Raw genomic sequence first — 25,399 nt, 5'->3', positions numbered from 1 at the left:
AACAATACACCATAAAATAAGCATGGGTAATGACATACTCCAACAATCTAAAGACATTTAAACAAGTTTGATTCATATACATTCATTATCAAGCAACCCACTTCATAAAGGCATAAACTAGGAATAGAGAGAAATCATGGGTTCTTGAAGAAGTTTCATATAAAATCATCTTAAAATCATAACTACAACTTCAATTCACCAATATAATGACTTTGAAAACATTTTACCCATGAACCCATACCTAGAATAGAAAATAGAAATTTTGTTCTTTGAAGACTTTTGAAACCCTTTTTAATGGACTCCTTGAAGGAAAGATAATCAAGGATCAAGGGTCACCATACCTTTGCTATGATTCCCCAAGAAAATTGATGAAGAAAGCCTTGAATCCAAGCCCTAGCTCCAAGTTCTTCTTCTTCTTAATGGAGGATTGTAGAGAGGGAAATGTTTTAGGGATGGGAATTGAATTAATGGTATCTAGGAAATAATATATGCCCTTTGGAAAAAAATTCGTCCAACACTTAGAAAAAAAAAAAGGGGCGGGTGAACAGTAAAATTAGCTACTGGAAATTGCCTTTTTCTGCCGGACAGACTTTACGAAAATGGGCATAACTTTTTCGTCCGAACTCCGAATGAGGTGAAACGAAGTGAGTTAGGTAGCTAACTCAAAGGGCTTTCCATGGATATATTATTGGTCACCCAAATAATTTGTGTGCTAGGAGATATGACCCTCCAAAGTAGACCCTCGAAAAAGGCTTCACTTTGAAATTTCGGATTTTGATACGGTTGCTCTAAAATTTGGGTTAGACCCATTTCCCACTCAATTTGACCCCCTAAACAAGAATATGAAGTCCGATTTTTGAAAAACGAAACGGATCTTTTTATATACAGCTAAACAAGTTTCCGGTAACTTTCGAAGCACATTTTTAAGAACTTTTGGGTCAAATTCAAATATAATCATTTCATTAAGTTCTCGACTCCAAACTCACATGTGAGGCTCTAGTTTCACTCTATCATTTTCCGAGTCGTTACACCAATCCATACCTAGAATGACATCAAAATCTACCATGTCTAATTTAACTAAATCAGCCATGGTGCTCTTGTGATTGACGAAAATGGTATAATCACGATAGACTCTTTCAGCTAGAATTGTCTCACCAACAGGTGTGGAAACACTGAAGGGCTCAAGAAGTTTCTCAGGAAGAACATCAAAATTCATCGCGACATAAGGAGTCACAAAAGATAGACTTGCTCCTGGATCTTGTAAAGCATAAACATCAAAATTAAAGACTTTGATCATACCAATGACAACATCTGGAGAATCCTCATGCTCTTGGCACCTGGTGATAACATACAGACGGTTCGCTCCTCTGCCTACCCCTGAAGTAGCTCCTCTAGATGCAGCTCTGTCTGGTGGAACAGCTGAAGAAGATTGGGCTCTATTGCCTCCATTTCCATTACATTGCCTGTTCTTAGGGCATTATTTCATAAAGTGACCGTTCTGACCACACCTGAAGCAACCAATGGAGCTATCACGACACACCCCTAAGTGGTTCCTACCACACTTAGCACATGCAGGAGTCTCATTACCTCCTTGTGCCACACTACCTTGAGGCTGCACAGGTCTAGCTCTGGAATTTTGTGAATTCTGATTATTGAACTCACCTATGTTCCTTAGTGCAGGTGCACTAGCAGATGATGAAGCAGGTCCCTTTTGCTTATGTTGGAAAGATGACCGGTTGGCATTACTCCTCTATTGTCTGGACTCATTCTGTGTCTTAGCTTTCTTGTTTCTAAAATCCTCTCTATCCCTCAGCTTATCTTTCTCAACCTGTTGCACATGGATCATAAGTCTTGCTATGTCCATGTCCCCTATTAACGTAGCTTCCTTTCCCTCATTAGTTGACAGACGAGACAACCCAGCAACAAATAGACTCATTCTACTCCTCATGTCAGTAACCATCTCCGGAGCATAACGGGAAAGTTGGGTGAACTTAAGGCTATACTCATAAATTCCTGCTTAAGAGTGAGGAATTCTCTTAGCTTTGTCTCTCTTAGCTCACGGGGAAAGAAACACCCCATGAAGGCACTCTCGAACACAACCCAGCTCACAATCGGTGCACTCTCAACTCTACCCTTCTTCCATTGGTCAAACTAGATCCTAGCAACACTCTTCAGTTGGTATGCAGCTAGTTCCACTCGCTCACTTTCTGCAGTTCCTTTACAAAGTTTTCTGGATCCTTAGTGACACTTGAACTAGTGAAGCTTGGAGGATTCATCCTTAAGAACTCACGGATCCTTGAAGTATCAACCACTTCCTGTTGATTCTTTCTTTGTTTCCCTACTTGGTTGGTCACAACTTGGCTCAACATCTGGATAGCTTCACGGAATTCCGCATTAGTGACCTCTCATTAGGGTTGCACTTCTGGTGCATTAGGTACCCCTTGATCCTCAACATTTCTCCTAGCAGAGCGACCTTTGACAGCTCTTCGCGGAGGCATGATCTGAAGGATACACGCACGCAAGAATTAGAAAGAAACTTTTATAGAGATGAACTCTATCGCACGAAATGAGTATGAAAGAAGTGAGGTAGTTCCTAAATGTTGTAGACTCTTAATTATAGATGTGACACGCTTCACACCAATAACTAGGACTCTACAGACATGGCTTCATAGACACACCCTATGACTCTTGAACTACGGACTCTGATACCAAGTTTGTCAAGCCCCGAGCCTACACCCTGGACGTGGTCGACACTCGAAAACCATTGATGGCCCCAAGAGAACCCTTGGCCTGGCTTAACTACTAGCAGAGTGTTACTCAACAAGAAGTAACTTTAAAAGTAAAGTTGTAGCTCAAAGAACAAACTCAGAATTTATAAAGAAACACTCATTAGCCAAAATGGCAACTCAAGTCCAAACATCGAAACTGGAAATGCACAAGACTCATGAACTATATCTATATGTCTATGAAAACTCTACTAATTGAGATGGATGTCGGGATAAGACCCACGACATCCTAATTAGACTAGAATGATAAAGCAAATAAAAGGGGGTCCTCCGGAAGCAAGGAGACTCACACACAACTCTGAAGCTCAACTGGATCAACGAAGTGCTAGATGTTGATCCTGGTTACTTGTATCTGCATCATAAAAGATGCAGGCCAACTGACGTCAGTACATAGAATGTACGAGCATGAGAGAGGAATTCTAAAATAAGACATAAGCTTGAAATGGAATTGAAGAAACTTACCTCGTCTCAACTTAACTCAACTCATTTCAATATAAAGTAGTAATAAAGATGCAGTATAAAGAAAAGCTTCAAAACATGTAGATAACAACTCGGTGTATTGAAAAACAAAACAATAACTTAGTTTTGTATATTAAAATACAAGTAACTCTATGGGAGATTCTCTAACCAACAACCATCAGTATGAGCTATGTAGACACGTAATTTTTTATCGAACTTGATGTTTTACACAAAATTTAGGGTTAAATATTTTAATTTTTATCTTATTTTAGTTAGTTTATTTTAAAATATTTGTAAACTATAAAAAATAGAATTACATTTTAGGCTAAGTTTTATTTTTTATTAATTCAAAATTAGCTAATATTTTTATTATTATAATTTTTTGCACACTCCCATTTATCCTAACTACTACCAAATTTCCCACTCCCTTAAACGTCTCACCCACACTCACATTCCACTCAACTATACTCCCTTCCATGCTCCTTATATTTTGAAGCACCTTAATCTTATCCTATATATACTACCTAACATCTGAAAACAAGGAGAAGATCCTAAGCAATATACACTCATATGTACAGATCAGGAAAAAAAAATCAACCAACAGCAAAGGAAATACACACAACACGTACAGGAAAAAAAGAAGAAAAAAGAAAAAACTCATTCCCCCACTTCCAACACTACCAACGCACAACAAATCAAAAGAAATACCATCAGCAACCAAAAAGATCCCCCACACAAACAGACGAGCAAGAAAAAACCTTCCCATTTTATTTTATTTTATTTTTCTTTTAAAAATTCACTAACACATTCACATCTTTTCTTTCTTATCCATTATTTTCATATCAACACAAATACATATACCATCACAAGTAACCTACAAAAAATTTGTGGGTATTCTAATCGAGCTTCAGTTAAAATTTTGCGGTATTCAACTTTACTTTATCTCTTTATTTATTTATTTATGGAATTTGATGTAATTTTTTGACAAGTTTTCCTATTTTTTTATTCATAATTTGATTGAATATTGAGTTAAGTGTTAAGCATATCTCTATTTAATGAATTGAGATAGTTTTAATTGGTGGCTATCTCGATTTATTTATTTTTATTTGTTAGTTTTTATTTCTTAAAAATGAACGGGTTGTGGTTGTGTTCTTGTTTTAATTTAGATGCCAATAAGGATAAAATAGGGATTATTAGGCTCAAAAAATTAATGTTGCTTTTATTTTATCAAACGAAAAAAAGAGATTTATTTTAGTAATTCGTCATTGCTTTGTTAGATTAGTAAGAAATTGCTACCCGTGTAATGCTTGATTTTGACATTAACTTTAAGAGTAAATAACAATAAAAAAGATGTAATATTGGTGTAAAATTTTATCATGCACCCTAAAAGTTTAAATTAATTTTATGTTATTTGATTATTATTTTTATAAGGAACACATATTTTCTCTTAACTTTAGATGAACTTTTAGGTGTATTGAAAATTACCAGTTTCAATTAAGAATGCAGTTGCAAATCTTTTTTTGAGACAATTAAAAATAAACTCAAGGATGTGGTGACACACCTTGTCCAATAATATAATTAATTTTTATTAATTCAAACCAGGAAGTATAAATTGATATTATTAGGTGTGATGCACTCGAGAGGAAATGACAGTTATGCGTTAAATGGCAAGACCAAGAATGTGGTTACGCATCTAGGTTGAGACTAATAAAAATTCAACAATTAAAAAATAAGTAAACATTGGTCTATAGACACAAATTATCCAAAAATATATCAAGATAAGTATAAGTTAATAAAAGTGACTGTGTTAGAACTACGGGACTCGAGGGATGCTTAATACCTTCCCCTTGGTCAATAGATTTTCTTACCCAAATTTCTAGTTCGCTGACCAAAAAATAAAAAGTCATTTCCTTTTGGTTAGGAATTTTAAAAAAATGTAACTTGGAACACCATAACTCAATTTCAAGTGGCAACTCTAAAGACAAAATAAAATAAATCCTAATCAATATCGTCACTTAAATTGGAAAAATCCTATCCCGCGTGCGAAAATAGATGTGTGACAGATGGCGACTCCGCTGGAAAATAACCAAAATTCGAGCTTTATTATATTGGCTCTTACTTGATTTTATTATTGTATTTTTTTGATATATTGTGTATGATGACGTAATATGCTACTTTCTGCTCATTTATCACTTTTATGTTGTTGAATTGTATTATATTGTCTTCCTTACTCAACTATTCTGAGTCTCTAGTAACACTTCACACATATTCAAAAGAATACAATTATGTATCCTACTCTTATTGAGATAAAACTGGAGTGTTTTGACACCAGCGAAGGATTTTTAGTCACCAATGTTAGACGCGGTTGGATCAACAATGAAGTTGAAAAAGTCCTGCTACTGATAAGTTGCCCCTTCCTGGTTCGAGTTGTCTACTCGGGTAAGCCAGTTTAGATACCTATCTCCTTCACGTTTAAACCTACTAAAAGTGGAACATAGACGAGGTTAACACTAGTAGGATCCGCTTATTTGCATTTTGATTTAGTGAGACTCGAAACAAGAGTTGATCCGTCTAGGACAAATATTCCTCTCTTGCTTGATCAATTAGATCAGTTAATGTGCCACATGAAAAATGCATTTGTTTAGAAAGTCTTGAAACATAATGGATTTATTAACTCAAGTTTCAATATCATAAAGTTTTTTTAACTATCCAATCTGCACGAACTACACACACCTGATTCTCAACTTGATGAGATACGTATGCAACCCTCCTCGGGTTCGGTGATCCTTATTAAAAAAAAATAAAAAAAAGAAGTATTTCTTATTTAAAATAATGTTGAGATTATAATTTTCCTGAACTACGTTTGACCTGATTCTTGCTTTGACAAGATACGTAGGCAGCCTTATGTTGAGGTTCGGTCCAACCAAGAAAAAATCTAAAATGTCCTCGTTACAAAAATTGGGGTAAAAAAAGGGATTTTTTTTTAATCTAGAAAAAAATTAACTTGGTTGATACCAACATACTTAGGAGTGTCTATAAGAAATAATAATAAAGTGTTAAACTATTTAACAAGACATACCAACTTTGTTGTGACCTATAGACTTCTTTTGGTACCTTTTGATACATATATGTATTACTTAAGAAATTATCTTGCTTAAAGTTAAGACATAAAACAATTCGACCTCATTGTTTCATGTGCATTGTGTGGTGAGCTTTAGATATAAAATGCAAAGGCATCAATTTGTTGATCTAGAACTTGGCCTGAATGTTGGTTGAGGCAAAATTTTGAGCAACATTTAAATTGGGAAAGGATTATAGGCTTTATTTGATCCGATTGTGCCTCTTAAGCCTACCAAATGACTTGTTATCCATAGAACTCTCATTTTAAGCCTGAAACATTTTTATTTGAATAACCACATCTTAACATATATCCTTTTGAGTGCATAAATGCACTATTTCTTAGTCTCACCTCCTTGAGCTCACTATCAATTATCTACACATTGTCAATGATCTAAGTTGGGTAATAAAGTGAAAAGGTCAAATATGTGAAGGTAAAAAAAAATGATAAAGAAAAGCTAGAACGAAAAATGAAAAAATCTCCAACAAAAAGAAGAGAGAATGAGAAAAAAAAAATGAGGAGAAACTTTCAAGAAAACAAATGTCAAATGCTAAAATGAAAAAATAATTGAGAGCATTGTGCAAATTTTAAGGAGAAAATAGCAATTTTATCCCAAATAAATATCCTACCTTTCACTACGCTTACATTACAAGCCAATGACAAGTCCTATTTGATCTCATTTTTAGTGTTCTCATATTTGTGGATACTTACATGAGGGCCAAGCATATGGTATCTCAATTTAATGCATTGAACATCTTTCCGAGTGTGAGTGACTTTCAAAAATGTCCTACGATCTAAATTATTCTGTAATGTGTGAAAAAAGACTTTATTTGTTGTAAGGGCACTTGAAACATGATGATATGAATAATTCTAGTCTCTTAATTTATGCAAGATGAAGTGATCTTGTAAATACTTAAGTATGTTCGAGATACCATTTGAAACTATAGGGAGTACTCAAAGTTGACCTCAAATTTGTCTAGAAGTAGTTGAAAGTGATTCATATGCATAATACTAATTGTTGGTACCAACTAAAGTCAAAACGTAGACAACCATGAACTGATTCGTTTCTCAAAAGATGTCTTTTGTAGGAAAAATTAAGAAAAAGAAAAATAAATTTTGATTTACTTGAACTATGTTTGACGTGATTCTTGTTTTGGCGAGATAGGTAGGCAACCCTGGTGTTGAGGTTCGGTCCAACCAAATAAAAAATCCAAAAATCCATATTTGCAAAGAACTGGGCAAAAGTCGTTTCCTTTTTATTTATTTATTTTCTACGTCAAAGCTAAAGTCAACCCCATCACTTAAAGTCGGATTTGAGCTTTCGTGCTGTCATTTCTTACTAACCTTGTCAAAAATTCATATTTAGTTTCAATCCAAGAAATACCTTTGGGTCAACCTTTGAAATGTCAAGAGTAAGTATGCTAAGGGTACAAACGATGACACCATACTCTTTGTCACGAAAAAAACAAAACAAATGAGAGAATCTTATTGGTGAAAACCCTAATTTGGCATCATAAGGCGAATGTGAGTTGAGAAATAAAAATGAGAGAGTTTTATTGGTGAAAACCCTAAGTGGGCACCGTAAGGTGAAAGTGAGTTGTGAAAAAAAATAAAAAAAATGAGAGAGTCTTATTGGTGAAAACCCTAACTGGGCATCATAAGGCGAATATGAGTTGACAGAAACAAAAATGAAAATTTTATTGGTGAAAACCCTAATGGGCACCATAAGGCGAATATGAGTTGAAGGAATCAAAATGAAAGAATCTTAGTGGCAAAAACCCTCGTGGACATCATAAGGCGGATAAGAGTTTGAACTTGGTTATGACTTTGTTAAATGTTGGAACTCCACGTCAAAATTGGATGATCAATAATGGTTGATTAATATATTGGATGGACAAATTGTGATAATCAATTCAAAGTGCATGTTATGATCAGTATAGTTGGCTACCACACCTAGAGAAGTTTTCTTTTGTTTCTCTCTCTAAAAGGAACCTTTATCATCGAACCATTTTCTTCTATTCTTGTGTAGTGTATATTTATTTTTCTTTCACTTTTCATCAATTTATTTCATATGTCCTTGTGTCGAGTCCGTGTCAAGAAAGTGAGAAAGGATTTCAAGACTTGCTACCAACTTTTTGGATTGTATAAGGTAAAGCATCAGGCCAATGAGTTATCCTTTATCGACGAGTTTTGGATTCAGAAAAGTCCATGATTTAATGAAGGATAAACAATGAGTAGCGTGAAATGAAGGCATATATGGTATTTAAGTCCTTCAAAGTAACCAAATTTGGGTAAAATACAGTCAATCAATGACGAGCACTGACCGTTTGAAAATAAGTAAAACATGACAAGTGCTAACAATCCTCGTCAAAATGCAAAACCACAAACCAACCACCACATTTTGAAATTCACAATTTTTCTTTGTTGAAGCAGGGGCTCGAGTTATTTCAAGATCAAAGATCCAAAAACCTAGATGTTTAATTTAGTCTACGAAGAGCTAAATGGGAACATTGCACAAAAAATTATAGTCCATACTGGGTAAGTGTTTTGTTTGTATTATTAGTCTATGGAATGTAGTATAACAAGAATCCTCCTGAATAATGGGACGTACTATAGAAAGGACCCTCTTGAACAATGGGACATAATATAGCAAGGACCCTCCTGAATAATGGAATGTAGTGTAGCAAGGACCCTCATGAATAATGGGACGTAGTATATCAAGGACCCTCCTGAATAATAGGACATAGTGTAACAATGACCCTCCTGAATAATGGGACGTAGTGTAGTAAAGACCCTTCTGAATAATGGGACGTAGTGTAGTAAAGACCCTCCTGAATAATGGGACGTAGTGTAGCAAGGACCATCCTGAACAATTGTAGTATAATAAGGACCCTCCTGAATAATGGGACGTAGTGTAGAAAGTACCCTCCTGAATAATGGGACGTAGTATAGCAAGGACCCTCCTAAATAATGGGACGTAGTGTAGCAATGACCCTCATGAATTATGGGACGTAGTATAGCAAGGACCCTCCTGAATAATGGGACACTAGGAGGACCCTCTTAGATAATGAGACTAGTAAGACCCTCCTGAATAATGAGACGTAGTATAGCAAGGGCCTTCCTGAATAATGGGACACTAGCAGGACCCTCCTGGATAATGAGACTAGCAGGACCTCATGGACAATGAGAATTAGCATAGCAGGACCCTCCTGCACAATGGGAATTGGTGTATCAGGGCCCTCTTGGATAATGAGACACTAGCAAGACCCTTCTGGATAATGAGACTAGCAGGATCCTCCTAAATAATGAGACGTAGTATATGCAATGACCCTCATAAATAATGGGATCAATTGGCCATGATTTAATTTAACTAGGTCATCATGAGGAATGAAATTGGTTTAAGCATGCAGAGGTCATATGAAGAATACATCACAACAAAGCTCGAGTCATTCAGAGTCTCGATTCAAAGCTAAGCACCATCTTGTATTTTTCTCACAAAATTTTCTTTACTATAAACTGGGGCAAAATTTTGTGCTATTAGTTTTGTTTGTTTTAATTTCAGGGTTCCGCTTGTAGAACAAGGTCAATCCACATTTCAAGCTCAAGATCCTATATGGAAAGGAGCCAACTTTCCAACTCATTTTCAATTGAGGTAGCAAGAATTCACCTAAGAATAAGGTTATATCCAAGTCTGAGTAGAAGGAGCCTACATGGAGAAAGGCGTTTACCTTCAAACTCACTTGAGAAAAAAAATCAATATCTCACAATTCGAGAAACATGAATACCCAAGTCAAGATTCAAAAGAAGCTATATAAATAGGATCTTGTAATTGTAGTTTCTTTTAAGTTTTTTTTTTCATGTACAAACAAGAGCTGCGAACTGGAGCCTCGAAGGGACCTCACTTGACTTCCAACTCATCATTTCATCTCCTTGAACAACACGTGACCTGATTCCCTTATAACCCAGAATATGTAGGTTGTCCAAAACTAGGACCCGGTCGCATATTTTTCCTTTAAAATAAAAGTTCGATCATAAATTATGACGTTGTCTACTTCTTTGTCTGCAAACTCTTCGTGTTTTCAGTCAAAGAGGGGTAAACTGTAGACACATAATTTTTGACCGAACTTGATGTTTTACACAAAATTTAGGGTTAAATATTTTGTTTATATTTGAATTAAATATTTTGATTTTTATCTTATTTTAGTTAGTTTATTTTAAAATAATTGTAAATTATAAAAAATAGAATCACATTTTAGGCTAAGTTTTATTTTTTATTAATTCAAAATTAGATAATATTTTTATTATTATAATTTTTTGCACACTCCCATTTATCCTACTACTATAAAATTCTCCACTCCCTTAAACCTCTTACCCACATTCCACTCAACTATACTCCCTTCCACTCTCCTTATATTTTGAAACACCTTAATCTTATCCTATTTATACTACCTAAGATCTTAAAACAAGGAGAGGATCCGAAGCAATATACACTCATACGTACAAATCAGGAAAAAAAAACTAACCATCAACAAAGGAAAAACACACAACACTTACAAGGAAAAAAAGAAGAAAAAAGAAAAAACCGATTCCCCCACTTCCAACACTACCAACGCACAACAAATCAAAAGAAATATCATCAGCAACCAGAAAGACTCCCCACACAAACAGACGAGCAAGATAAAACCTTCCCATTTTATTTTATTTTTCTTTTAAAAATTCACTAACACATTCACATCTTTTCTTTCTTACCCATTATTTTTATATCAACACAAATACATATACCATCACAAATAACCTACAAAATATTTGTGGGTATTCTAATCGAGCTTCGTTAAGATTTTGTGGTATTTAGCTTTACCTAATCTCTTTATTGATTTATTTATGGAATTTGATGTAATTTTTTGACAAGTTTTCCTATTTTTTTATTCATAATTTGATTGAATATTGAGTTAAGTGTTAAGCATATCTCTATTTAATGAATTGAGATAGTTTTAATTGGTGTCTATCTTGAATTATTTATTTTTATTTGTTAGTTGTTATTTCTTAAAAATGAACTGGTTGTAGTTGTGTTCTTGTTTTAACTTAGATGCCAATAAGAATAAAATAGAGATTATTAGGCTCAAAAAATTATTGTCACTTTTATTTTATCAAACAAAAAAAAAGAGATTTGTTTTAGTAATTCATCATTGTTTTGTTAGATTAGTAAGAAATTGCTACCCGTGTAATGCTTGATTTTGATATTAACTTTAAGAGTAAATTAAAAAAAATGTAATATTGGTCTAAAATTTTATCATGCACCCTAAAAGTTTAAATTAATTTTATGTTATTTGATTATTATTTTTATAAGGAACAAATATTTTCTCTTAAATTTAGATGAACTTTTAGGTGTATTGAAAATATTCGTTTCAATTAAGAATGCGGTTGCGCATCTTTTTTTGAGACAATTAAAAATAAACTCAAGGATGTGGTGACACACCCTGTCCAATAATATAATTAATTTTTATTAATTTAAAACATAGACTTATAAAAATAAGATTATTAAGTGTGATGCACTCGAGAGGAAAAGACAATTATGCCTCTAAATATCAAGACCAAGAATGTGGTTACGCATCTAGGTTAAGACCAAATAAAAAGTTCAACAATGTAAAATGCAAACAAATAACAGCCTGTAATAATGTATCCAAGAATAAATAAAAGATAATTTAAGATAAGTATTAGTCAATAAAAGCGACCGTGCTAGAACCACGGGACTCGAGGGATGCCTAATACCTTCCCTCGGTCAACAAAATTCCTTACCCGAATTTTTAGTCCGCAAACCAAATAAAGAGTCATTTCCTTTTTGATTAGGGATTAAACAAAAAGGTAATTTGGAACATCATAACTCAATTCGAAGTGACGACTTTGAAAAATAAAAATAATCCCTATTCAATTCCGTCACTTAAATTGGAAAAACCCTACTATCGTGCGAAAAAGGGGTGTGACATCTCTAGAGATGTCACACCAATTTTTCGCCCGGTGGAAGGATTTTTCCAATTTATGTGACGTTATTGATTTAGGGATTATTTTTTATTTTTTCAGAGTCGCCACTTGGAATTGAGTTATGGTGTTCCAAGTCACCTTTTTGTTTAATCCCTAATCAAAAGGAAAGACTCTTTATTTGGTCTGCGAATAAGAAGTTCGGGTAAGGAATTCTATTGACCGAAGAGAAGATATTAGACATCCCTCGAGTCTCGTGATTCTAGCACAATTGCTTTTATTGACTTATACTTATTTTAACTATCTTTTAGATATATTTTTATAGGCCATGATTTGCTCGCATTTTTTATTTGTTGAACTTTTATTTGGTCTCGACCTAAATACGTAACCGCATTCTTGGTCTTGATATTTAGAGACATAACTGTCTTCTTTGCATCACACTTAATAATTTTATCTATTATAAGTCTTAGTTTAAACTTATCGAAAGTCGACTATTAAAAATAATTTGACCAAGGTGCGTCACCATATCCTTGAATTATTTAAGCGTCTCAAAAAAGATGTGTAACCACATTCTTAATTGAAATCATTTTTTAAACATGTCTATATTTATTTGCCTACCAAAATTCGTTTGTCAAATTTTTTAAGCGTGAATCAAGTGGTGCCGAACTACAATCGTTCAATCGAATTTTATCCATCTTTAGTTATTTCGAAATATTATCATCAATATCTCGTTATTTAAAGTAATAATGATAAGAGAAAATACATAATTACCCCATTAAACTTGGACCATTTTTTGAAGTAGACACCTAAAGTTTGCAGGGATCCTATTACCCCACGAAATCATTTTCAACAACTCTAAATACACCATTTTAACCCTTTTTCAGAGAAGGTGTAATCTCAAGTGTGGAGGGGCACGTGAATGAATAAAAATTCACCCCTAAACCAATGTAAACGTGACACGTAGCAAGATTGGAAGTCACCACTTCCCCTAAAAAGTTCAAGAACAAAGGATTTCTTGGACAAAGCTTTTCTGGGTGATTATTGACGAGTACTGTATATATGTTTTTTTGTATTCTAATTGCTGCTACATTCTCACATTTACTTAAGAATTGAAAAGAGTTTGTATGATTTCTGAGTCGAAATTATCCCAATTTCATAAAGACTATCTAAATAATTCAATAAAGGGAGCTTGAAAGCTAAGAAAGTAACAAAATTACAGATTAGGAATTCACCATTTTTATTGTTATGGAAACAGAGGAGTCCACCAAGTAGGAAATTTGAACCATTTTTGTTGCTTTTCTTTAAGAAAATTAGATGGGTAACTAAGGAATTTTTAGATTTTCACCTCTTTCAAATAGAGCTTAATATAAGAAATATAGAAGTTAATGGTCATGAAAGAACCCTCTCAAGAAGATCTTGATTAAGTTCACTCCAGTGAGTAAACAATACCTTCATCTTCAGATTCTTCTTCACATCTCACTAAAAATCATGTAGAGAAAAGGAAAAGGAATCGGAAAAAATGAACACAAATTTTCTAGAAGGGCTTAAGGGTTAAAATGTGAGTGGGTCACGGTTTTACCCGACCCACAATTAAACGGGTAAGAAAAATAAAAAAATATTATTTTATATCGGGGATGAGACACACGCACCGGTTATGAGATTGTAAATATTGTAAATATAGTGTATTTAGAATTGTTGGAAATAATTGGATGGGGTAATAGGACCCCCGCAAACTTTAGGTGTTTACTTCAAAAAAAGGTACAGATTTGATGGGGTAATTATATATTTTCTCTAATGATAATAGTATTTCATCTTAGACCTGCGTACAATAGTTAGTATACCGGTTGAAATTGTCTTATTAATATTTTTGTTAGCAACCCAAAGATCAAGACAACACACATATTATATCATAAAAAATAACTTAATACTTTTCTTAACACGACCAAACAAAGAATTAATTCAAATTAGTAAGACACGAACATAAAAACTTTGATAATTAATTAAGAAAATAAAGAGCGAGGAATAGACTTTTAAGCATGTAAGAAATACTCACATAGTCACATTCATATAGCATGTTAGGATATATTTCAGTATACAACATTAATAATATTAACGGGTTAAACACATACAAAATTTGAACAACTTCAATATATTGAAATTAATTCTTGCACAATCATGACATAAAACTAATACAAAAATAAAAATTAAGTGTTACCTTTTGTGAAAATTATTTCACGAGAAAAAAGGGTTCAGAAGCCATGAACTTGAAATCGCGAAAACAAACCTCGAACTCCAACCTTTGTTATTTTTCTAAATGTTGTGTTTCTGCGTAATTTTTTTTTTCTTTCTTCTCCTTCTCATTGCTGCGATTTTATTTTTTTTCTTTTGGTTTTGTAGTTGTTGATTTTTTTTCTCCGTGTAAAGTTTTTTTGGTTTTTTATGTATCTGGGAAAGTGGGGTTTTTAGTGGGTTTTTCTTTCCAGAATCGTGTGTGTGTATGTTAAGTATGTAGTATATGTGTGTGGGGGTGTGTAGTGGTGTGTGGGGTAGTGGAGGAGTAGGTGGGTAGAGGTTTAGGGGGTAATGGGTAGTTTAGGCTATTTTTATTTTATAAATTAAATTTATATAAAAAGTTAAATTAATTAGTTTGAACTAAAAAGTTAAATAGCCAATCTAAAATTATAATTAAGAATCATTGGCTTATTTAGTAAAATCTAAATTAAAAGAATACAATTTTTTTTGTAAGTTTTCATTTCTTTTTTAAACAAGTGAAAATAAACTTTACCTAAAAATGTAATTCTATTTTTTGTTGTTTTCAAATCCTTTAAAATAAAGTTAATAAAATAAGATAAAAGTTAAAATATTTAGTTAGATTTTTATAAAATATTTAAGCTCTAAAAATGGTGTAAAACTTAAGTTCGGTAAAAAATTACGTGTCTATAGTTTACCCTTCTTTGACTGGAAACACGAAGAGTTTTCAGATAAAGAAGTAGATAACGTGACAAATTTTGACCGGACTTGTATTTGAAGGAAAAATTTATGTGACCGAGTCTTGGTTATGGACATCCTACATATCCCGGGTTATAAGGGAATCATGTCACGTGTAGTTCAAGGATATGAGGTGATGAGTTGGAAGTTAAGTGAGGTTCCATCGAGGCTCCAGGTCGCGCTCCTATCCTTACCTAAAAAAAATGAAAACTAATAGTCAAAAGGAAAATAAAAGTACAAACTACTATCTATGCAACTTCTCTTGAGTCTTCACTTGAGTCTTGACTTTCAGATATCATCTTGATTTTTTGGGTGAATATCTTGATCTTGAATGGATTCATTGCTTAACTTGCCACTTAGAGTGAGTTTTTGACACTCTTCAAAATGACAATTTGAAAATGTTCTTGAATCCTTGCTTGTTTTGTTGATCAGTAGCTGAATAGAAGTAAGTGTTAGGAAGTTAGGTTGTTGCATGCAATTGAGAAGTTGATTCTAGCTATTATGGGGAATGATCATTCTGAAAAAAGTTGAAACTTTGTTCTTGAATTTAAAATCCATTTTTTCGCTCGAAGAAACCTGAAAACCATCACAAACAAAAGAAACAAACAAATTTTTTGCCCCAGTTGGAAAAAATTTGTGAGCTATTAGCAAATGTGAATTAAAAAAAAAAAAACAAACTCAGACTAGAAAGTGCTTATCCTATGAGAATATAAAAAATAACGGTCTCAGACTAGGAAGTGTTTATCTTAGGAGAAAACAAAACTAACGTCACAGACTAGGAAGTGTTTATCCTAGGAGAAAATAACAAATAACGGTCTCAGACTAGAAAGTGTTTATCCTAGGAAAAAATAAAAAATAACGGTCTCAGACTAGGAAGTGTTTATCCTAGGAGAAAATAAAGAATAACGTCTCGGACTAGGAAGTGTTTATCCTAGGAGAAAACAAAACTAATTTCACAGACTAGGAAGTGTTTATCCTAGTAGAAAATAAAAAATAACGTCTCAAACTAGGAAATGTTTATCCTAGGAGAAAATAAAAATAACGGTCTCAGACTAGGAAGTGTTTATCCTAGGAGAAAATAAAAAATAACGTCTCGGACTAGGAAGTGTTTATCCTAGGAGAAAATAACAAATAACGGTCTCAGACTAGGAAGTGTTTATCCTAGGAGAAAATAAAAATAACGTCTCAGACTAGGAAGTGTTTATCCTAGGAGAAAAATAAAAAATAACGGTCTCAGACTAGGAAGTGTTTATCCTAGGAGAAAATAAAAAATAACGTCTCAGATTAGGAAGTGTTTATCCTAGGAGAAAAATAAAAATAATGGTCCCAGACTAGGAAGTGTTTATCCTAGGAGAAAATAAAAATTAACGTCTCAGACTAGGAATTGTTTATCCTAGGAGAAAATAAAAAATAACGTCTCAGACTAGGAAATGTTTATCCTAGGAGAAAATAAAAAATAACGTCTCACACTAGGAAGTATTTATCCTAGGAGAAAATAAAAAATAACGGTCTCAGATTAGGAAGTGTTTATCCTGGGAGAAAATGAAAAATAACGGTATCAAACTAGGAAGTGTTTATCCTAGGAGAAAATAACTAAATCTCATTATGTAGGAGGGGCCTGCTAATCTATATCCCATTATGTAGGACGGTCCTACTAATCTACATCCCATTATGTAAGAGGGTCTTGCTAATCCCATTATGTAGGAGGGTCCAGCTAATATAAATCACATTACGTAGAAGGGTCCTGCTAATCTAAATCTCATTATGTAGGAGAGTCCGGCTAATCCCATTATGTAATAGGGTCCTGCTAATCCCATTAGTTAGGAGGGTCCTGCTAAACTAAATTTCATTATGTAGGAGGGTTTTGCTAATCTAAATTTCATTATGAGGAGGGTCCTGCTAATCCCATTATGTAAGAGGGTCCTGCTAATCCCATTTTGTAGGAGGGTCTTTCTAATCCCATTGTCCAGAAGGGTCGTTCTAATCCCATTATGTAGGAGGGTCCTTCTAATCTAAATCACATTATGTATGAGGGTCCTGCTAATCCAATTATGTAGGAGGGTTATGCTAATCTAAATCTCATTATGAGGAGGGTCATGCTAATCCCATTATGTAGGAAGGTCCTATTATCCAGGAGGGTCCAGCTAGTCCCATTATCCAGGAGGGTCCTTTCTACACCACGTCCCATTATTCAGGAGGGTCATTGCTACACTACGTCCCATTATTTAGGAGGGTCCTTGCTATACTACGTCTCATTATTAATGAGGGTCCTTGCTATACTACGTCTCATTATTAATGAGGGTCCTTGCTATACTACGTCCCATTATTTTTCTCTTCTTTTTTCCTCATTTTCTCTTCTTTTCGTTAAATGTTTTTCTTTTTTTTCGTTCTAGCTTTTCTTTGTCATTTTTTTTTACTTTCACATATTTGATCTATTCACTTTATTACCCAACTTAGACCTTTGGCACTGTGTAGATAATTTATAGTGTGTTCAAGGAGGTTGGACCAATGAATAGTGCATTTATGCACTCGAAAGGATATATATGCTAAGATATGGTTATTCAAATAAAATTATTTTATGCTCAAAATGAGAGTTCTAAGGATATCATGTCATTTGGTAAGCTTGAAAGACATTATCGGATCAAAGAAAGCCTATAATATGTTGCTCAAAATTTTGTCTCAACCAACATTCGCGCCACCAAGTTCTAGATCAACAAAGGCATGTCATTGAACTTTATATCTAAATCTCACCACACAATGCACTTTAAACAATGAGGTCGAATTTTCTTAACTTTAAGCAAGATGATATTTCAAGTATTACATAAAAATATCAGGAGATACCAAAAGAAGTCGATAGGTCACAACAAAGTTGGACTGTCTTGCCAATAGTTTAACACTTTTTTTCTTTTTTTCTTATGCACATTCCTAAACATGTTGGTACCAACTAAGTCAAGAAGCATTTTTTTTTTAAAAAAAAAAAAAAATCCTTTTAAAGAAATAAAATTTTTTATATCTTTTTTTTTAGATTTTAAAATAAGGAAGAGAAACATTTTTCTTTGAAATTTAAATAAACTTAATTTTTTTTTCTCCCTAGTTTTTGTGATGAGGACTTTCTAGATTTTTTCTTAGTTGGACCGAACCTCAACATAAGACTGCCTACGTATCTCGTCAAAGCAAGAATCAAGTCAAACGTAGTTCAGGAAGATTATAAACACAACATTTTTTTAAATAAGGATCAATTATCTTTTTTAAATTTTTTTTTTTTATAAGGATCACCGAACCCGAAGAGGGTTGCCTACGTATCTCATCGAGTTGAGAATCAGGTGTGCGTAGTTCATTCAGACTAGACAGTAAAAAAAACTTTGAGGTATTAATTATTTTTTTCTGACAAATGCAATTTTTCGAAGTCTTATGAAAGTAAAATATTTTGAATTTTTCTTATTAACTATAAAAAAAGATTTTTTTTTTTTAAATTTGGTTAAGTAGTGTGAAATCTTTCATTTCATTTTCTAGAAATGTATAATGTCTTCTAAAAGAAGAAATATTTTCTGTTTTCTCCCTTTTTTTTGTAAAGATCGAAAGATAACACATTTTTTTCACTAAGCACACTAAAATGAGTCAACTTATAGAGATTTTCTAAATAAATGCATTTTCATGTAGCACATTAAATGATCTAAGTGGTCAAGTAAGAGACGGATACTTGTCCTAGACGGACCCAACTCTTGTTTTGAAGCTCACGAAGTCAAATGCAAATGATGCAAATAAATAGAACATATTAGGGATAAGCATGTCTATATTCTATTTTTACTAGGTTCAATCCTGAAGAGATTGGTGTCTAGACTGGCTTACCCAAGTGAACAACTCGAGCCAAGGAGGGGCAACTTATCGGTAGCAGCGCTATTTCAACTTCATTGCTGGTCCAACCCTGCCTAACATATGTGACTAAAATCCTTCACTGAGTGTCAATACATTGCAATGAGTTGCATAATTGCATTCCCTGCTATCCTATTTTAAGAGACTCAGATGGTTGCACCAAGAAAGATAATTATAGTTCAACAATATAAAAGTGATATAAGAGCAACAAGTAGCATATTAGGCAATCACACACAATATATCCAAAAATAAATAATAATAATAAAATAAAAGTCAATATAACAAAGCTCGAATTCTGGTTATTCCTCAGAAGAATCGCCAGAGATGTCACACCCCTTTTTTGCCCGCCGGCTTTTTCGCCTGGCGGAAGGGTTTTTCCAATTTAAGTGACGTTACTAATTTAGTGATTATTTTTTATTTTTCAGAGTTGCCACTTGGAATTGAGTTATGGTGTTCCAAGTCACCTTTTTGTTTAATCCCTAATCGAAAGGAAATGACTCTTTATTTGGTCTGCGAATTAGAAATTCGATTAAGGAATTCTATTGACCGAGGGTGTGACGCCCCGAGCCTACACCCTGAACGTGGCTAGCACTCGAGAACCATTGTTGGCCCCAAGCGAACCCTTGGTCTGGCTTACTTACTCAGCGGAAGACTCTAAGTATTATTACAATGATCAAATGCACTTCTACTAAACTTGTTCACAAAATAACTTAGAACATTTAAAAGTCAAACATTCAACTTGGCCAAAATGACAACTCAAGTCTTAACATAAAAAATAATCATGTGAAGACAACTGAACTACTAACTATCTATAAAGCCTCTAAAATAAAGAGGGATGTCGGGACAGGACCCCCGATCATCCTAACAACTAAAAACTACAAAGCAATGTAAAAAGGAGCCCTCCGAAAAGCAATGAGGCTCACCAACTGACTGTTAGTGCTTAACCTGATCAACGAGACACTCAATGCTGATTTGCATCATAAGACGATGCAGGCCAACTGACATCAGTATATTGAATGTACGAGTATGCGAGTTGGAATTCTAATAATACATAGGCTTGAAAAGAATTTGAAAGGAATACTTACCTTGGCTTTACTCAACTCATGAATAACTTAACTCAATATAAAACAATAAAACACATGTAATATATAGAAAACTTTTAAAACAGTAGCAAGAAACTCAGTTCGTTAAAGAAATGTAATAGCAAACTCAACTTTACTCATGTAATAAAGTAATATAGTTTATGTGGGAGTTTCTCTAACCAACAACCACCACTATGAGACTAAGTGGTGATACATCGTCTTGCCCACGCTGCCAGAACTGTCCTATACTTTGTCGTCATATAGAACGCCTTAACTAAGTGGATCCACTAGTCTATGCTAAAAAGCACTTAAGGAGTCATGTAAAAAGTATGATCCTTTATTACCCATGATGACTACATGGTTTATGGAGACTTGAGTTAATATGAACTCGCATCCCCATATTGATGCTCAATACTACTCCCAAAAGTATACTTAATTTATATGTTTTAAAACAAAACTTCTTTCTTTGGTTTGAGATAATTACTCAAAACTTAGCTTAAAAACTCTTTTGGAATTGATGTTCCCCTTCTTGCTAAAATGTGAAAATATTTACTCTTTAACTAAAAACTAGCTCAAAGGCTCTTTTGAAAATCAAGGTTTCCTTTCTTCTGTAAATGTGAAAACATTTCTCTTTGGGAATACATAGTCCCGATATACTCTTTTGAAGAAATGAACTTCAAACTTTACTCTTTACTCAACTCAAAACTCAAGTCTTTAAACAAAGTTAAAACGTTTATGAAAGACTTTTGAAAACTCTATGAACTTCTCTTAACTTGACTCTTGACTTTCTTTGACTTGACTCTTAACTTTTCTTGAATTGAATTATGGATTCAAGGATTGTGATTTGGGATAGGAACGATCTCATGATGTTTAGGAGTGTTTTTAGATAGTTAAACATGAGAAAAGATCAAGAAATCACTGTCTGGATACTAGTCTGCGATGCAGAGATATATTAAATTTTTTGGTCGCGAAAATACTTTTTGAGGTAGAACGGTTTGTGACCGCTCTGTTCTGCGAAGAACTTTTGCTAAATCTGAGGAGCAGGTCCACGATGCGGAGCCAATGCCCAGATTCACCCGACTATTTTCCTTCTTCGTTTTCCAGCTCCAATTCGCCTAAACTCGGTTCTTTTCCCAAATTCTTTTTAGATCAGATACCCAGCAAATGTACCTAAGAACCTAAATCCAAACAACTCTATAATTCGACATAATGATCTCATACACTTCTCCCTCTCATCCTAATTCAAGAACGACATCAAATTCAAGAATACATACCAAGAACATCAAACTTCCAAACTCTTTTAGGAAGAATTCATGCTGAAATAAACATGCTTGGCACGTGGGTGAACAAACCCAACATTATAAAAGTCTCACATACCTCGTAGGGATCACCCCTTGACGAAATCTACAATCTTAGCTTCGAGAATTGACCATTCTTGCTTCTTCTCCTCCTTTCTCCTCTTCTTTCCACTTCTCTAAAACCCTAACTCAATTTTTCAAAATCGTAAATTGACCAAGTTCAGTTTAGACCCCTAAGTAATTACCAGAAACGAATTAATTTAATTGGGTATGGTAAAGACCAAAATACCCTTCCAAAATATGGTTTAGACTTTTCTTATTTGAACAGCCCAACTTCAAATGGGCATATCTCACTCATACGAACTCGAAATTGCGCAAACTCAGTGGCGTTGGAAAGATTATTACAAGATCTTTCCTACGATATCTAGAAACACACCTAACTCATCCTGAGCTAGGATTTATGGTCATTTGAAGTTGACCAAAACTCAACTTAACATATTTAACAAATTTTCCAGATTTCTGTTCTTTCCAAAAATTGACTATTTCCAATTCTTAACTTCTTCCTAGTTATTTCAATTTGCGAGATGTTACAATATCTCCCCCTTGGAAACATTCATCCTCGAATGAGATTACTCTTACTAGTAACATCTAACATTTAGTTCAAACACCCAACAATCAAAATGCAAAAACAACATGCCAACTTATAAATAAATACCAAGAAAAGGATTAGTATCTTGATTTGGAATTTCTCTGGTTTCAAAGAGATGTGGATACCTCTTCTTCATATCTTCTTCAACTTTCCAAGTAGCTCCCTAAAAAAACTAGCTCCTCCAAAAAACTTTGACTGATGCTACTTTCTTAGTACTCAACTTGCGAACTTGACGATCTAAAATCTGGACCAGAATATCTTCATAAGATAAACTATCCTTGATCCCAATATCTTTAGTTGGTATGATCAATGAAGGATCGCCCATGCACTTGGAGATGTGAAATACCGGATGAACCGCTGCTAACTCTTGAGGTAGCTCCAACTCATAAGCTACATTACCAACCCTTTTTGATATTCTGTAAGGGCCAATGTATCGAGGAATAAGCTTTCCCTTCTTACCAAACCTCATAACACCCTTCATGGGTGAAACTTTAAGATATACCCAATCATCTACTTCAAACTCTAACTCATCCATCCTCACATCAGTATAGGATTTCTAACGACTCTGTGCTGTTTTCAACCTTTCTTGAATCACTTTCACCTTCTCCATATCTTGATGAACTAAATCAGGTCCTATCAACCCAGCTTCACCAACTTCAAACCATCCAATAGGAGATCTGCATCTTCTCCATAAAGAGCTTCATAAGAAGCCATTTGGATGCTAGAGTGATAACTATTATTGTAAGCGAACTTGATGAGAGGCAGGTGATCATCCCAATTACCTTTGAAATCAATCACGCAAGCTATCAACATATCTTCTAATGTCTGAATAGTGCGCTCTGCTTGCCCATTTGTTTGAGGATGAAAGGCAGTACTTAAGTTCACCTTTGAACCCAAGCCTTTTTTGAATGACTTCCAAAACTGTGCAGTAAATATTGCACCTCTATCTGATATAATCGAAACAGGGACTCCATGAAGTCTTACCACCTCCTGAATATATAACCTGGCATAATCCTCTTTTGTATGGGTAGTCTTTACCGGCAAAAAGTGGGTTGATGTTTTCATTCTGTCAACAATCACCCAAATCGAATCATGCTTCCTGTGAGACCTTGGTAAACCTGTAATGAATTCCATATTAATCATCTCCTACTTCCATTCTGGAAGTTCAATACTTTGAGCCAACCCACCGGGCCTTTGGTGATCTACTTTAACTTGTTGTCAATTCGGACACTTAGCAACAAACTCTGCAATGTCCTTTTCATACTACTCCACCAATACACTTCTCTCAAGTCACGACACATCATTGTGGAACCTGAATGGATGAAATATTTGGAGCTATGAGCTTCTTCCATGATCCTCTCTTGGAGTTCATCCACCGTTGGCACAATCCTACCTTGATACCTCAACACACCATCTCCTCCTTGTTCAAAAGCCATTACTTTTTGCTTAAGAACATTTGCCTTCAATTCAAGTAAAATGGGATCTTGGTCTTGCTTTTATTTTACTTCTGACACTAATGATGATTCAACCCCATTCATCACTACTATCCCTCCTTCTGTGGAATCCATTAGTCGAACTCCGAGGCGTGCAAGTCTATGCACATCTTTCGCTAACTCTCTATTTTCTTCCTCAACATGGGAGGTACTACCCACAGACAACCTGCTCAAAGCATCAACAACAACATTAGCCTTACATGGGTGATAAAGAATACTCATGTCATAATCCTTGAGTAATTTTAACCACCTCCTTTGTTTGAAATTAAGCTCTTTCTAAGTAAACACATACATAAGGCCCTTGTGATCAGTGAATACATCTACATGAACACCATACAAATAATGACACCATATATTTAAAGCAAATACTACAGCAGCCAACTCTAAGTCATGGGTTGGGTAATTTTTCTCAGGAACTTTCAATTGTCTGGAGGCATAAGTTATAACCTTGCCATTCTGCATTAATACGAAACCCAAACCAATTCTAGATGCATCACAATACTCCACAAAACCTTGAGTACCTTCTGGTAAGGTCAAAACTGGGGCAATAGTCAACCTCTTTTTCAATTCCTAAAAGTTTTTCTCACTAGCTTCAGATCATTGAAACTTCACTATCCTCTGAGTTAACTTGGTCAAAAGGGATGAAATAAACGAGAACCACTCTATGAACCTTCTATAATAGCCAGCCAAACCCAAGAAACTCGTAATGTCAGTTGGAGACATAGGTCTAGGCCAATTCTGCACTGCCTCAATTTTCTTAGTATCAACCTTAATTCCTTCTCCAGACACAATGTGGCCTAAGAATGGCACAGACTTAAGCCAAAACTCACACTTGGAGAACTTGACATACAACTCTCTATCTTTTAAAGTCTGGAGAGCTATTCTGAGATGACTAGCATGATCTTCTTTATTCCTTGAATATATTAGTATGTTATCAATGAAGATGATAACAAACATGTCTAAATAAGGTCCATGAATGCTGCAGGCGCATTGGTCAAACCAAAGGACATAACTAGGAACTCATAATGACCATAACGGGTCCTGAATGCTGTCATTGGAATATCACATTCCCTTACCCTCAACTAATGGTAGCCTGATCTGAGGTCTATCTTAGAGAAACAGGTAGCACCCTGAAGCTGATCGAAAAGATCATCAATTCTTGGGAGAGGATATTTGTTCTTGATGGTAACCTTATTCAAATGATAGTAATCTATACACATCCTAAGGGAACCATCCTGCTTTCTCACAAATAAGATTGGAGTCCTCTAAGGTGAGACACTTAGTTGAATAAAGCCCTTATCATGGAGGTCTTTCAACCGTTCTTTAAGCTATTTCAACTCTGCTTCACATATACCATTAACCTCGATATATCCATGTCCCCAATTAGCATCGCTACCCTGCCCTCTTTGCTTGATAGATGGGACAACCTAGCAACAAACAGACTCATTCTACTCCTCATATCCGCAACCATCTCTGGAGTGTAACGGGATAGTTGGGTGAACTTCAACACAACCCAACGTTATGAAAGCCTCACATACCTCGTAGGGATCACCCTTTGACGAAATCCACAATCTTAGCTTCGAGAATTGACCATTCTTGCTTATTCTCCTCCTTTCTCCTCTTCTTTCCTCTTCTCTAAAACCCTAACTCAATTTTTCAAAAGCGTAAACTGACCAA

At 34.5% G+C, this 25,399-nt stretch overlaps 1 protein-coding gene across 1 annotated transcript in view; it reads right to left on the bottom strand.

Annotated features, from left to right (window-relative positions):
- The window catches only part of LOC125836033 (uncharacterized), a 28,656-nt gene extending 3,463 nt beyond the window's left edge, over positions 1-25,193 (bottom strand). The window contains exons 1-2 of the mRNA XM_049515127.1: positions 25,077-25,193; positions 2,439-2,501 (exon numbers count right to left, since the gene is read on the bottom strand). Coding sequence (XP_049371084.1) covers positions 2,439-2,501; positions 25,077-25,193 — 180 coding nt within the window. The remainder of the gene's footprint in view (positions 1-2,438; positions 2,502-25,076) is intronic.
- Between the last annotated feature and the right edge of the window lie 206 nt (positions 25,194-25,399).

The sequence above is a fragment of the Solanum verrucosum genome, unplaced genomic scaffold (assembly GCF_900185275.1).
Source record: "Solanum verrucosum unplaced genomic scaffold, falcon-dt-bn FXZP01000208.1, whole genome shotgun sequence".
NCBI lineage: Eukaryota > Viridiplantae > Streptophyta > Magnoliopsida > Solanales > Solanaceae > Solanum > Solanum verrucosum.
Note: the sequence above shows the minus strand (reverse complement) of the source record. Positions and strands in the feature narration are given on the sequence as shown.